Below are 16,053 nucleotides of genomic sequence, written 5' to 3' on the forward strand. Positions count from 1 at the left end.
TTGGCGAATGGATTGGCGATTGCTATAAAAATGCCAGAATGATCCCTGCTTTGGGTACTAAGAGCAAATTTTTTTCATACGCAGCATAGTTTCAGTCAGGTCCATAATGGCGGTGGTTGAGTGGCATGAGACCTGACACATACGGAACAGAACCGCTCATGAAAAGTTAGAGAGAGTTTTCGCCCTAGAATGGTAAACTGACACCTTAAGCCTCGATTTCACTTGCAAGTTTCCAGCTACAAGAGAGTTTTCTTCCTGGAAGCGATGGCGACAATCGTTCAGTGGAAAAAATATAGAACTTTGTTGCAGCTATACAGTTGAAAACGCTAATACATCATCCAAATAGATGCACAGTCACACTTTCGTGCATGAAACAGCTTTTATTGTTCTGACGTCAGTTACATACTACCACTTTATTAGTTTACGAAAACGGTAAATTTTAGCGATAACGCAAATATTTAACAAGCAGGAAATTTTCTTAATGCAGTGTCAAACCGTTAGAGATTTGCCTTGTGGGATTGTTTTTATTGTAACCGCCGCTAGAAACAGCAAGTAAAATTAAAATTTGACATTTCTGGATCATTCATAAACTTTTAAATACTCCATTCTTCGCAATTTCAATTTAGTAATGACTTTTTATCGTTTCACAAGTTGCATTAAATTGATTTAGAAAAATAATTTGAACTATTTCGAATTATTGAACATATTCTTCTGTATATTGTAAGATTAGAAAACATAAAGATTGAAAATATAATATTCTATTTTTAATGTTTAACATTTTTGTTGCCATTACTTTTACATTCGATTTACAATTCTGTACATGAAATTTATATTATAAAGATTAAATTAGTAAAGTTAAATTAGTAAAATTAGTAAATTAGAAATTAGCATCGCAATTCTTTACTACAAAAAATACAATAGAAAAATACAAATATATGTTCCAGGAAATCAAGCAATGCGATCAATGATAACCCGAGCCACATCCCGCTATAACCACCAATATATCCATTAATTTCTGTTGGCTGAAAAATATTAAATATTTACTATTAGATTTAATATTTCAAAAGCTCATAAATTTATTTCTAACATATATACATTAAAATAGCTTTTTATTCATTCTGATTGTTTTATATATAATATGTAATAAACTAATTTACGATATTATAATACAGTATACAATTTTAATCTGTATTGCATTTACGTAACTAACTCGTATAAAGTTTGAATTTATACATATTTATTGTTTCTTTTAATTCGTTTGAAAACATTTTTAAATTAAGAACATCTATAGGCTATACAACTATAACAACCTATATACATGTACTGTACATTTACGTGTATGCGCGCACGTGTATGCCGAGGTATATATATTATAGTATAATTTTCATTTATATTTATCATTTTCAATTTTCATTTCTTTGCAATCGAATCATTCAGTCTATGTTGAAAAGTTCAATATTGTATTGTGTAAAATATGTAATTTAAAACGGAGCTTTACATATTTTAACTCATTTCCTTTTTCTGAGTATTTATCTTGATGTTTCTGTGCAAATAATTCGACAAAAATTTATTGAATACGATATATTTTCATTGATTTCGTTTGAGCATATTAATCACAATAATTGTTTATGATTTTAGTAAATTTAAACATATAAATAATAAGTAAATGAATAATCATACTATAATATAATACAACATAAATTTGGACAATTTTCAACGACATTCTGTTTAAATTAAAGACGGAAGGATGTCGCAGAGGAAATGATTTTTCTAGAATTGCTAAATGTATTAACTAATGAAATTTGCTATCTCTAAATTTGAAAAAAGTATATAATTTTTTAGATAAAGTTTTAATTTCGTATTTTAATTAAACATTTTCATTTTTGGTTTATTTCAATTTACAAGAAAACCAATGATATAAGTTTAACTTGCATTGTGACATATAATAAGCAGGAGTAAAATGGATCAGTTTCATGAAAACCATTTATTGTAAAAAAAAAAAAACCTATAACATAGAAATTTAAAGTAACTGCGCTATAAAAAGTATGACAACGAGAGATTGAAAGACCATAAATCGCAAACACCCAAGTTTATTGGGAGTTACGATATTACCATTTCAAAATATATTGTAAAACAATCCACTTCCATATGAAGTAAAATAGATCGCATGCTTTTCCATTATGATAACCGAACTAATTAAATACAAAATAACTTACATTAAAACATTACATTACCAATAGTTACAAATTACAAACTGACTACGTTACGAATTGTAAAGTAGAACAATTAAAGAACATTATTTATACAATGGGCACGAAAAATAGTCATCTTAGTGTCCAAAATAGTGCCAAAAATGAAAATGCGAGTCTTGTTCCTTGCCATCATTGTGTAACTAGGAGCACAATGATGATAAGGAACAAGACTAGTAACCAGAACACAATGATGTGTTCTGGTTACTAGTCTTGTTCCTTATTTGTCCCTCCTTTATCCCTCTGTTTACGTTAGTTAGGGCCATTTAGCCTAGGAGAAACCAAGACTCCAGATCTCTATCTAGTTACCCCTAATAACTCCTGGCCAACTCCCATTGTAGGTTAGACCTTACCGTTTGAGTATAATTCAAGATCTGTTATATATATATTCATTTGTACTAACGCTATGATATTAGACAAATTCTATTCGTGAAAAAATAAAAAAACAACCTATTCTCGTGATCGTATAGTATAAAATGACAGATAAAATGAAAAGAGCATAAGAAATAGTCATTATTTCTATACTGACAAGTAAGTTTTCATACAGCATCTGTGGATAAATTTTCATAAATTCTAAAAATCCATTTCTCCTCCTCTAAACCAATTCAAATTATCCCATTCGTAATGCAGTACCAAAAAAAGTTTGGTTGTTGACTATCTCCACATTAGGCCCATCACAGCATAATTTCGTCAAAAATTTCTCTATTTTTGCCTAATAACAAATTTTTATTTTTTTTTGTAATTCTATGAGTAATACTCCAGTTTATAGCTAGTGTTGATAATAATTTATAAAGTATTTGCCTGTTATCGTCGCTCATGCATAGACATAAAAAGATTTTTTCGATGAAATCGAAGCGAGTTTCGCCAAGTACAGTACTTCCTTTCTTAACTTCTAGAAAATTGAACGGATCAGTGGCATATAGGGACGAAACATAAAAATAAGATACTAAAAGCTTAGTGTATCCATTTCACTCCAATTTACTCGACTATTATCATCACAGTCTTACACCGAAGAAAATTTAACTGTATATATAAATACAGAAAACATATACTTTATATAAAACAAAGTGTTAATAATTTTAGTTTTAATGTGTCATTCATTATGTACAAAATATTAAAATATTTTCTAATATTTGAAATTTGGCTATTTATTAATTCATCCTACAAAACAGTATTCATATAATGCATTCGGTTTTAATTAGTGGGCATTATATAGGCCTAATAAAAATAAGCTAAAAGCAATTTCTCTCTCTAGTCATTTTGACATGGATTAGTTGTTTATATTTTTTCCTCATTAAAAATAATAAAAAAGGTTTCATCATTGCAAAATAAATTTTTGTTAATTATAATGTCTTTCCAACCTGTGGTTATTAAGAAGGCCTTTTACATCATACCCATCGTGAGTTCGATTAAAACACAATGGGGACAATGGAGTCGGCAGAATAGTGAGGAATGAAAAGAGACATATCAGGAACAGACAGCCCATTAAAAATTCTTAGGAAGTTGCTCGATCAGATTCATTACGGGTTCTCCTAGGACACCTTAATCTGTGACTACAAGCAGTCCTCGGTCGCCATTTTCTCTTTGCATAATCGAGAATTTTACAATTTTATTTCTTTTTTATTTAAAGTTTTAATTTAGATAAATGAATTATGAAAATTATTCCATAAACATATTAATTTAAAATTATCACTTCATATTAATGAAAATTGATCAAATTTATTTATTAAATTATTATTCTCTGGATTTTTAAAGACAGAATTATAAAGTTATTTATGCTCCTTAAGCTTTGTTAATAGAGGATACTAAGAAATGTATTTCAATTTTCTATTGTATACCAAATAACAATTGATTTGGTATGGAAACCATATTTACTTATTCTCTATATATGTGACATCATAACAAAAATATTATAACTATAAAAATTGCATAACTTCTCTCTTGTCTTCTTACCTTAATAAGATTTTTAACCTTACAAGAAGAGTATACAAACTCCTTATTATGTGAACAGTAAAAAAATTTACGAAATTTAAAATCAACATTGCTATTATGCCAGGAAGACGCACAAAATTTGTGCAATCTGTCGATATTTCTCGGAAAAAAAGTTTTAAAACTGCATATTTTTGTATTTCAAGCATTTAGACGCAAGAAGATCACAACGAATAGGCGGCAAACAAATGAATGCAAGAACTTTCTTTGGAAAATGAGTTGAGGTGTATTGTGCAGAAAAGGTCTGAAATTTCGGAAGAACAGATTAAAGCTTCATTTCTGAAGCACATCATAAGTACTTCTATCTATTGCAGAGTAGATAGAAGATAAAATAAAATTATGACATGCTTCAAAAGTGAAGATATGGAACAGGATAGAAACTAATTTGAAATAAATTGACGAATATTTTGAGAACATCGATGAAGAACAAAAAGGAGGAAATAAAATACCTAATATAAGAAATCGTTTTCGAAGAAAATGCTAGTGTCGAAACGTATAATCATGATAATAAAAGCCTTGGACATGTTACTCAACCAGTCTCTAGTTTATTCTTTTGTACGCATAATTATTTTGCGTTAGTAAACTTTGACTATAACTGAAGATTTTGACATGTTGACAATACAAAAAGTTATGAGAAGTTGAAAAAAGCATCTGCGACAAAAAATACTTGGACAGAGACATTTCTGATTAAAAAAATATCTCCGATATTACATTAAATGACCTGTAAATATGTAATTGTGTCGACGGATGATATTTGCATTTTTCCGTATTAATATTATTGGGGTATGTTTATTTAATGAAAACGACACCTAATAAGGCTGTAAGTGTTGATACACGTGAAGTAATTTTCACTTTTCATAGAAAGTGCTAATCATTAAGAGAAATTGAAAAAGAACGAGCAAGTATTATTGTAACATCATCACAATGCCGGGCTGCAATTTTTAATCATATTGTTAATTTATTTAATTTAAAATATATGCTCTCCACCTCAAATTAATAGTATCTTGCCCCTGTTCATCATACTTTTTCTGTTAGCACCAGAATCATGCCGGTCATCTAACTCCATAAAAATAGTTAGATAGATGACCTGCATGACATAGATGAAATAGATAAATATGAATATTAAACTAAAATTTTTGAATTGAAATAACGTGACTTCCGGTCTATATCGGAAGTTCATATAATCCAGGCATTCTGTCCTGAAACTTTCCATATCTCGTCTCAGTTTTCATGTATATAACCCCGTTCTCGAGATTAAGGAAGGAAGGACAGACAGGCAACAGTGGGAATTTATAGGTCTACAATTTTTTCAAATTGCAGCTTGATTAAAAATTGGCAAATCCACAGTATGGTAATTATTTAAAAATATTAAAAACTGGTAAAATTTATCCATAAAAATAAACTGAAGAGCCAGTAACTATAACAAAGACTGATCACAAGTACCTTCGTGAAATAATTTAAGAAGATCGAGGTACTGTACATTACTCTGTGAATTAATGAATGAATGGAATACAGCTATTGGACAGGAAGTTACTAAAGAAACTTGTCATATATCTAGCTGTACAGATTTTATTACAGCATACATCAGGTAAAATATATCATTATTTTTACTTAAGAATTGTGACACATGATCTATTTACTTATACAAAGGCTAAACCACTTCTCATAAAAACACAGTAGATAGAAGACAAAATAAAATGAAGACAAATAAAAACCTATTGAAATGAGCCAAAGAGCACCAATGCTGGACAAAACAACAGTGGAAGCAGATTGCATTTAGTGATGAGGCAAATTTTGAATTTTTCATTGGAAGCAGTAGAAAAAAGTCATCAGGAAACGAGAAGAAGCATTCCAGAGTGACTGTTCGTAAATATGTAATTGGAACATGCGAATTTACATAGAATAGAGGCGATGGATTTCAAAAATTAAAGAAAACTTTTCAATTAATTTAAGAAAAACTGTTATCGCGGTTTTGATAACATCATTTCTAATTTTAGTTCGGTTGATTCGTTTTGTTTTATATTTTTTCTTACTTTACATAATTTTCGTGCGTTATCATACTGCACTTGACACTACAAATAAAAAAGGAAAGATCGAACAATCTAATATAGACTCGCTGATGTTTTATGTATGTGGATAAATAGATGGTTTCATCGTCTGCGCGGAAATCATCACATGCAGAAGAAACGCAATAATATTTAACGAAATTAAAATTCTTTTTGTGATATCTAAACCCACAAGAACAGAGTAACCTTTAACTACCATTGATCCTGTAATCGACAATATAAATAGAGAAAAATACTGTAAAGTATGAGGAAAATACTACAAAAAGCATATACAGTGGACTTCGTACTTCGAACGACTCTAACTTCAAACGCTTCAGAGTTCGAACTCTGAATTCGACAAAAATTTGCTTCGGATTTCGAACGATGCTTCAGAGTTTGATCTGAACATTCAGAGAAAAAATGTGCTCGAATGTAAGTCATCTGTCGCTCTCACATTACACTTGTATATTTTCAGTGCTTTTTTCTCTTCGTTTTTGATATGTTTGGTTATATATATTGTATGTTTTTGGTCGAGTTTTAACAATTTCTTCCTATTAAACAGCTTCCTCAACTAATTTGTAGCATATTCTTTAAATTGTATATGAAATACGCTTATTACCATATATTACTTTATTAAGAATCTGTATTGTATATTTTTATACATCATAGTGTTAATATGTATATGAAAGGAAACTTATGTCACAATAAACTAAACATTCAAACTAAAATTTAAAATGATATTATTGAAATTGCGATAATAGTTTGTCTTTGATTTACGGAAAAGTTTTCTTTAATTTCTGACATCCGTCGCCTGTATTCTGCATAGTTTCGCGTGTTTCGTGAAAAGTTTTGACTAAATAACAAATACTTTTTTCCATTATTACGTGTCGTTTGTGAATTCGTGAATTTTTAATCACCAATCGTGAGAATAATTGTAAAGATCTTATTTTTGAAATGTGTATTTTCTTTCGTGAAATCTTTTCGCTAAATACTGCAACAAAATGTAAAAAAACTGAATTAAATTTAGCTTTTAAATAATTAATTACTGTACAAATTAAATAAAATTAAATGAATTTAAAAAGAAATTAGATATTTTAAAACAAAATTTTAATATATTTCACTTACTGTAACCACTGTTTTATAATTGTATTCTACAATTGTATCGTCTTCAAAGACGAAAGATATTATTGTTTTTCCGCTTCTGAAAGAAAAAAAATTAAAATTTATTTATAAAACGAGAATAAATTATTGTGAAATCTGCACAATGCCGGACTGCAATTTTTAATTATACTTTTCATTTATTTAATTTAAAAGTTTTAAAAGTTAACGCTTAACTACAAGCAAAGATTTCTTTTTTCAAAACATAATACAGTAGAGTCTCGAAAACTCGGCACCCGATAACCCGGCAGTCCGGATAACTCGGCCACACCCTGGCAGGGCAAAAAATCCTTAGTTAATTAATTTTCATTATAGACAGTTTTATGCCTCATAAAGTATTTTTCTGAAGTCTGTCTTATCAGGTAAATTACTGTACACAGTGTATTCATTAATTTTCATTTTCATGCAGTAAATGCTCTATGCCTTCATAAAGGACGTACTTTTCCTTTGTTTAAGGGTATTTGGGCAGTTTATTCTCTGTTGTATTCTCAAGTAAACAATACATACAAGTATTTTCTGAGGAAAACTCATACTTATTATTTTTAACCCCATTCCCGATAACCTGGCATTTTCACAAACTCGGCCACCCTTCAGGCCGAGTTTTCGAGACTCTACTGTATTCAAAATCATCTTTGAAGTTACATAATTTGTCATTTTAATTAAATATTCTAAAGATAATTTTACCGTTATGATACAGACGAAATATAAATTCTAGAATTGATTATGACAGCTTTATTAGCTTCTAGAACTTAAAAAATTGTAAAAATATACAACATTAAAAACTTATACAAAAAGAAAATGCTCGGCGATATGGAACTTTCAAACAATTTATATAAATAGTATATAGGCAGCGTAGAGCCTATACAAGAAGGTCAACTCCGAAGTCTTGCTTCTGTTTATGTTCCTGTAATAATGAAAGGACGTTTAAAAGACCTCAAAAGTTTTTTTTTTGCATAAATAATAAATCTTTAATGTCGCATATGTTTACATTTTTAAAACATATATTTCGTCTTAGATTCATTAGGTTCTAGGATATTAAAAATCATGAGTCTGAACTAGATTTGATTTAAATAGTTTTCAGTATGTATTGCATAACATAAAAATAAACCGAAATCGATGTTTTGGTATTTTTGAAATCGATGTGTTTATAATGTAAAATAGCTCTTAATAATAAGAATTTTCTTTTAATGCTTATTTAACTTACATATTTACATGAGATGATGCATTCATTAGTTTGATCAGGACTTCATTAGATTCAGTATTGTTATCATATTCACCAGGACTAAGAATCTAAAACATTTAAATTTATTTTATTTAAAACATAGTCGGCATTTGATACTAATAATAAATAATAAACTAATTACCTTCATTGTATTTTCAAATGGTCTTTTCTCCACGACATAATTAAATATTATTCTTCTGTTAAAAAGTTATTAAAATTTTTGAAAAAATGAATATATCTTATTTTTTGAAATATATAATAAATTAAATAATAATAGAGAGGTTGAGGCGCACGTTTTAAACGTGTAAACGTGTAGGTGTGACGTTCGGCGCCGCTTTCCCGTAAGCCTAAAAGTTTGACGATGGTGTTTGGAATGTCGAGCGTGATTCCACCGACTATCCAAACACCATTGTCAAACTTTTAGGCTTACGGGAAAGCGGCGCCGAACGTCACACCTACACGTTTATACGTTTAAAACGTGCGCCTCAACCTCTCTAATATATAATAGTTCAACCGGAACGTCTGAATGATTTAATTTTTTAAAATGTAATTTTTAATTTTCACGAACAAAGATAAATTATTACGTAAACAAATATTAAGGCCATAAATGCAAATGACTTTTTCAATATAATACGGACCTAGTATAGGATAAGAGAAAACTGACGCGAATAGAAATGAGAAAAAGAAAAGTGATGCTTTTGAATTCATGACAAGAGAAATTCTAATATTTCATTCTCGTACAAAAAGGACGAATCAACAAATGCTTAACATAAATTATCTAGTTTCTGAGATAATAAGTTGCAAACAAACTTTTTATTTTTGGCCACATTATACATGTATATAATAAATAAATTAGGAAAAGAATTACAGTGCAATCTTGGTAATCCGTACGTTTGTTAGTTGGTAACGTCCAGAAATCCGACACTATTCGACTTTCGGGTTAATATCTAGTTGTTTCTTCCAATTCCCTGTAGCTTAAACTCAAATTCCCACTAAATTTGAAGATATTTCCACTAAACGTGGCCTAACCTAATATCAATCTGAGCTTTAACATTCGCTTATGACCGCGATATTTTAATTAATTAAGAATGCTAGGATCGACATTTTAGGCTGCTCAAAAGCAGGTATACAATATTTTATAACACAAACACTGTATAAATATAGATATAAAAATTAGTTTCCAGAATTTCCTACCAAAAACATCGTATTTCCCCAATAAATGTTCTACGGCTGCTTCAATTTCCACTAGCGTTAGTAGAAATCCACCAACTTGGCAGCATAATTACCGGCAATGACAGAGCGCTCGGATGAGAAAACGGCAAAAGACAATTGAAAAGTAATTTTAAAAGATTGATGATTAATTAGAGAACTTTAAAATTTGGCAGCATGTGATCTACAACTGTTTTTGATTAATACCATGTACTAATATCGTAAAAATAAACAAATGTTCTCTTTCCTAATGATTAAACCATTGAATTCACCTTACTTCCACAAATCAGATAATCTCCTTAATAAATATGATATTGTTCCAGTCCAACATTTGTCGGCTTACCACAATTGTACTGTACTATTGATTTTTAATTTTTACAGAAGAAAATAGAAGAAAAGACAGAACAGGAGAAAAACAGAAAGCATATAAAACAGAATAGAATTAGCAAACTGGAATAACTCTATAAATAATTGCATATTAAAGACGAAAAGAGAGTCCTACATCATAAAAAATCTATAACTTATTATTATTACTTAACGATTTTGGACATATGAGCACTGAGGTTCTATGGAAGGCATATCACACACTTTTAACGTTTGTCAGAGTAATCAAACAGTAACGGGCGAACAGAGTTTTATTATTATTACGGTATGCATTTCAGACAGTATATCTGTCCCTCATCAACCGTGTTTGTTACAATTTAGTGGGTTTACAGGACTCTAATATACAAGCGGTATTATGTTACTAAACAATGATTAATGATTAAAATAGTTTAAAAGTACAATTTATACATAATTAAATGGTATATTGTATTTATTGCCAAAACGTGGATGTTTTCATTATTGGTTTTTTACAGACATTTTTTATTTACAGTACAAACAGTAACAGAAATTATACATGTTGTTTAATGCATTAATTGTAAACTATGGAAACAAACAAATAGAGTTATAAGCAAAGTTTACAGTTACAAATGTAAAAGTTTTTTTAAGGGTTTACATACGTTTTTGCAGTCTGTCATCTCGTACCAATTAGACTATGTTTACTACTACTAACGCGATGCTACTATAGGATGGTAAGCGGTAGGTGTTTTAGGAATTATCTATAGGCTAACTGGTTATAGATGTTTAAGGGTACCAGATGGGATCTAATTGTACCCCAGTATTTTCGTCTATTCTTACGTTATCATAGATTTTGACTATCTCTAAATGGCCGAAGTGCATAAAACTGTATTCGCCCGTTACTGTTTGATTACTCCGGCAAACATCAACAATGTGTGAAAAGTCTTCCATAGAGCCAAACCTTACTGCTTATATATCCAAAATTGTAATATAAGGACAAAAAGCAAATCACCAATTAACGAATTGTTAATATTGGAAAATGATAATTAAATTTACATTTAATAATAGCGTCGGGATAAAAATCGTCCGTCACACGATTTCCCGCGCTTTTCCATTTTTCGACAAACGACGGTTGTCGCCATAGAAACGGTAATCTGACAACTTTTGGAAACTCGACCGTGGATTGGTTGAAAGACATCGGACCATCAGCGGACGTCTTGTAGCGCTACTAAGCGCTGATTGGTGGAAGCCGATTTACTTCAATCCGTATAAAATTATTGAGTTGTGGCGGGAAGTTTAGTTCGCCTTGGACACATGAAGTGGACTCACGTTTGATTTTAGTTCGTCTCGGACATATCAAGGGAACTCACGGTCGTTCTAACTTAGCCTAAGCTGACCTAGAAGATTATTTCGTCTCAAAGTGCGGTAAATAACATTAGAAGCTTTCGTCGCAAGGTGTCTTTCCCACGGACCTGTTGTAGTGGATACATGCAGAGCCGGCCCTACCATAGGGCGAACGGAGCAGCCGCTCTAGGCGCTAAGTCCTAGGAGGCGCCTCAGTGGTAGAGAAAATAAAAGGGTATAAATTAGGGGCAACCAAGGGGGCGCCATAATGGGATCTCGCTCCATCCTAAAACTTGCCTCGGGCCGGCACTGGATACATGTGTTGAACTTTGTTAACATCTGACGTTTGTAATTGTTAATTGTGAAAATTTTTGTAACTGTACATACGTTTACTTTCAATATATATATAAGTTTTTGAATTTAACTGGCATATGAGTTTTGAACTTGACTAATAGCTATTTATTATTTCTGCAATAAAGTTTTCGAGAATTCTATCCTTTCTTACTAAGCAATTATTCTCATAAATATGTCCTAAACTTTTTAACAAATAATTCTTTAAAATACAGTACTCGTATCCGTTATTAAAAAATAATTTTCATCACTGTAGTCAGGAAATAACATTTTCGTCTGTAGTGACTTGAATAGACATATTAAGAACATATTCATAATTTAAACTATTTTAAGATTTATTTTAAATTAAATTGCTGTTATTCCAATATGTAATCACTGCAATTCATTTTATATATAGTAGATGTGATTTGATATTAATAGACTGAAGTGATTAATTATGAAGTACAGTAGAGCATCGATTATCCGACCCCGATTAACCGTCACATCGGTTAACCGACCGTTCTAATCGGCAAATTTCAAATGTCCTCTAGTGATGTGACATTACAATATTTGGCTATGTCTTGGCTAGTTTAATATTATTTTTGTTAAATTTTTGCGTACTTTAGCTGGCATCAACAGCTCGACCATTGAAGGGAGGCCAGTATTTAAACGAAACTTAATTTTCTAATTATGAGGGTTGTTTGTTTGTTTCGTAAGCAATAAAATAATTTAAAAATAATTTTTAACGATATAATAGCGACGATTATTATTTTTAAAAAATTTGTTAGGCTAAACATCGATGAAAATTCAACGCGAAATTGGTTAATAGCGATATACTAATAAACTAATTACATGGGATATACTAATATCCTAATATACTATACTAATATTGTATTTTTTCATTCTTTTCGGTTATCCGATTTTTCAGTTATCCGACCAACCTGAGTCCCCAATTGAGTCGGATAATCGATGCTCTACTGTTGTCAAATAAACATACATAAACCAACTTACTCGCAAGGTGTAGGACACATATCATAACATTCATCAACGTCCAGTAAAAGGAAACATAACTTATCAGCTAGAAAATAATCATACCGAAAATATCAAAATACAGAAATCTATAAACATTTTGAAACAGTAAAAGATTAAATTTACCATATTTAGAGCATAACTGTGAAAATTTTGTGGCAAAAAGATAATACGAAGTACAGTTGCAAATTTCGAGAGTTAACTTATTAATACAAGACTTCACGCAAAACTGGAATAATATAAACATAGCTCATCAGAATATTTATTATTAGTAAATTTAAATAAAATAAAATTATCAAATAAAATTGCATACGTCTCTATCGTAATCTTTATGTAAATGTTTTGTTTCTGTACAATTTTGTGTCGTCAAAAATTTCTCTTTTTTCTGTAAATTAATTTAAGTAATAAAATAAATAATTTAAAATATTTGTTATACATTATACAAAATTTTTTGTAATCATATAAATATGAAATTGTATAAATTATATAAATATAATTATATAGAATTTAAGTTTGATAAACAGAGAAGTCGAATTGTATTCTGAATGACAACTTTGCGTTGCAATAATTGCAGACATTCGAAACAAGATTGACGAAGAACTTTCGTATTTAGAAAGGTGATGAAATTCCGAAATATGAAAGTTATATGTAAGATATATCGATATCGTTACAAATACAGTCGATCCCCCTATAAGACGGTAGATACGTTCCGTTCTTTATGAATCAATTTTGTAAGAATCACAGCCAATCACAGCTCGACACGCGTGAAGTTTACGGACTACGGCTGTTTGAAAGGTTTTCTTCCATAAAATTAATCGATTCTAGACTAATTCGACTCAACATTTCCAAAATACGTATATTTTTTTGAAAATAATCCGTATAAACTACGTTATAAACAAAAAATTGTAGGATTGCTTACCGAGTGTGTACCGTTCGACTACGCCCGTTGCTAAAGCTTGGTTTCGTCGCGGAACAGCGCATCAAACCGCGGCCGCGATTTCTGATATTATTTTTCTGCGAAAACTTCGTTGAACTTTGGAGACATCATTAATATAAATAATTTTTATGGCCGTTGAATAAGAAACGTTTCTTTCACAAGAAATGTATAAAATTACAGTACTGTATTAGACTTACGGTATCTAATTTACATACTGTACAGACAATAGCTCGCCTAAACTCTCCGTAGCGTGGCGCTAGACGGCGGAAAGTATATATATAATTATAATAAAGTTACAATAAATTAAGTTAATATATAATTATATATACAGTATCTAATTTATATATAATTTATATATAATTATATGTACAGACGATACTAAACTCAATTTACCCGCCTAAACTGTCCGTAGCGTGGCGCTGGACGGCGGAAAGTAGTTCGGCTGCCCGATGACGTTTTACGTAATTATAGGAGGTTTTTTTACCGTTGTTTACGGATACCGCCACAATTTTTCGCCGTCTTATAAGAATCGTAATTATAGGAACACATCTTATAGGGGATCTACTGTAATCTTATATCAAAGCTGTATTCACTATTTTGCTACTCGAAATTGTCAATATTTCAAACAAAAAGTAACAATATTCGTTGATATGCATTTCATGAGAATAAAATTCAATTCTCTACATACGTTAGCATTTACCAGTGAAATCAAGACATAAAAATGACCCCATTCATCGGAAACAATATAAATAAATTTAGTCAAAGGACCCTCGTTATAAACGTTATTATAACATTATTCTAAACGTACAGAAAAGTGGTGTCTTTGTGCTTCTATGTACTGTACCTTTATTTATCATTTCAAACCGATCTTATGTAAAATACTGATATCGATAGCTTCAATATTCACAGAATGGTTTATGAGTTCTGGGATTGGTCTTATACACGTTCCCTTTTGAACATTCTCTAAAAAACTAACCTCATTAATGTTTCATAAAAATTCCCTATAAACTTCACATTACTAATGGCTTCAGCATCTCAGTCGGGGCGATTTCAAGTCGGGCATCTTGTATAACACTTTTACGGTATTTGAAGGTTACAAAATACATACTTCATTTTAAATAACTTTCGTAAAAATTTATGTTTTTAATTAATGTTAATATTTGTATACTGTAAGTGTTCTAATATATGCATTGTTTCTATTCTAATATTTTGTATATTTAAATTTATGGAATGTTTTTTTTTAATTTTTTATTCGATCAAATTCTCTTGGAATCTCGTGATGATCTTGAAGATGATAAAAAGTGTGTGTTTTCCATTAAATAACTAGATTGATTATGTTTTATAAATATTTTTTAGCTGTTGCTTATATACTACGCGCGAGGTTAGTGATCAAGTAATTAGGTAATAAACCTAAATAAAATTATTTAATTTAGGATCGGCCAGATAATCTAGAGATAAAATATATTTTTTATTTATTTAACTCTTGTATGCAGACAGTAAGGAGAGCTTTTTAACATGACTATCGTGGATTCGGCTAGATTCTTAATGCGTGTGCTCAATGTTGGACATTATAAAAAATAGTCTATTAAAAATACATTATATTTTTACACATAACCGTATCCAGCCGGCGATTTTTTACGTGTCGTTCCTCTTTCCTTTTAGCTGCCTGTTATATATATAATTGAGACGACCATAAATTTGAATAGGCCAATTGTATTCTAGTGCTTCTCGTTAACCAATCGGTTATTAATTAAATTAGATATTTGTTCAATTCTTATGTTTAATAATTAATCAACTATAATTTAAACTTTAAGTAATTCTCATAAAAAAGTAATATATAGGATATGGCCTTCATCTCTTGCTTCAAAATACAACTGGTCTCCGAAGGTTATCGAAAAGTCGATAAATATTAACATTAGGAGTTTACTTTTACATCCTTAGACTTGCTGATAATTCTATTGCATTAGATGTAAATTGTAAAGCTACAATAGTAATAAGTATAGAAAAAATTAAAATTAATAATAATAATTTCTTTTTCGATTTTTCGGTAATACTAAAACAAAAAAATTAATAAATATATCGTTATTTGCTATTTGTTATTTTATTATGTAATTCCCAGCGTACATTGGAATTATATTTATATACGTAAACAATTGATATCACGTAAGAAACAAATATATTTTTATACAGTAGAGCGTCGTT

General features: G+C 30.0%; 1 protein-coding gene across 1 annotated transcript; it reads right to left on the bottom strand.

Annotated features, from left to right (window-relative positions):
* Positions 1-791: 791 nt before the first annotated feature.
* LOC111625917 lies at positions 792-12,933 on the bottom strand. The gene is made up of 5 exons (XM_023369181.1): positions 12,897-12,933; positions 8,806-8,860; positions 8,646-8,731; positions 7,409-7,484; positions 792-1,022 (listed from the first exon to the last, which is right to left on the bottom strand). Exons 1-5 carry the CDS (start codon positions 12,914-12,916, stop codon positions 885-887), a joined length of 375 nt encoding a protein of 124 aa, XP_023224949.1. The 5' UTR covers positions 12,917-12,933; the 3' UTR covers positions 792-884.
* Between the last annotated feature and the right edge of the window lie 3,120 nt (positions 12,934-16,053).

The sequence above is a fragment of the Centruroides sculpturatus genome, unplaced genomic scaffold (genome assembly GCF_000671375.1).
Source record: "Centruroides sculpturatus isolate CEXI.00-Female unplaced genomic scaffold, Cexi_2.0 scaffold452, whole genome shotgun sequence".
NCBI lineage: Eukaryota > Metazoa > Arthropoda > Arachnida > Scorpiones > Buthidae > Centruroides > Centruroides sculpturatus.

Bases quoted from the DNA above. Each gene is read 5' to 3' on its own strand.
- LOC111625917 (XM_023369181.1), bottom strand. From the start codon at position 12,916: ATGTGTCCTACACCTTGCGA. The intron at 8,732-8,805 runs GTAATTAGTTTA...TAAATGTTTTAG, and splicing joins CATTTGAAAATACAATGAAG to ATTCTTAGTCCTGGTGAATA. The intron at 1,023-7,408 runs GTAAGTGAAATA...AATATTTTTCAG, and splicing joins ATTATAAAACAGTGGTTACA to CCAACAGAAATTAATGGATA.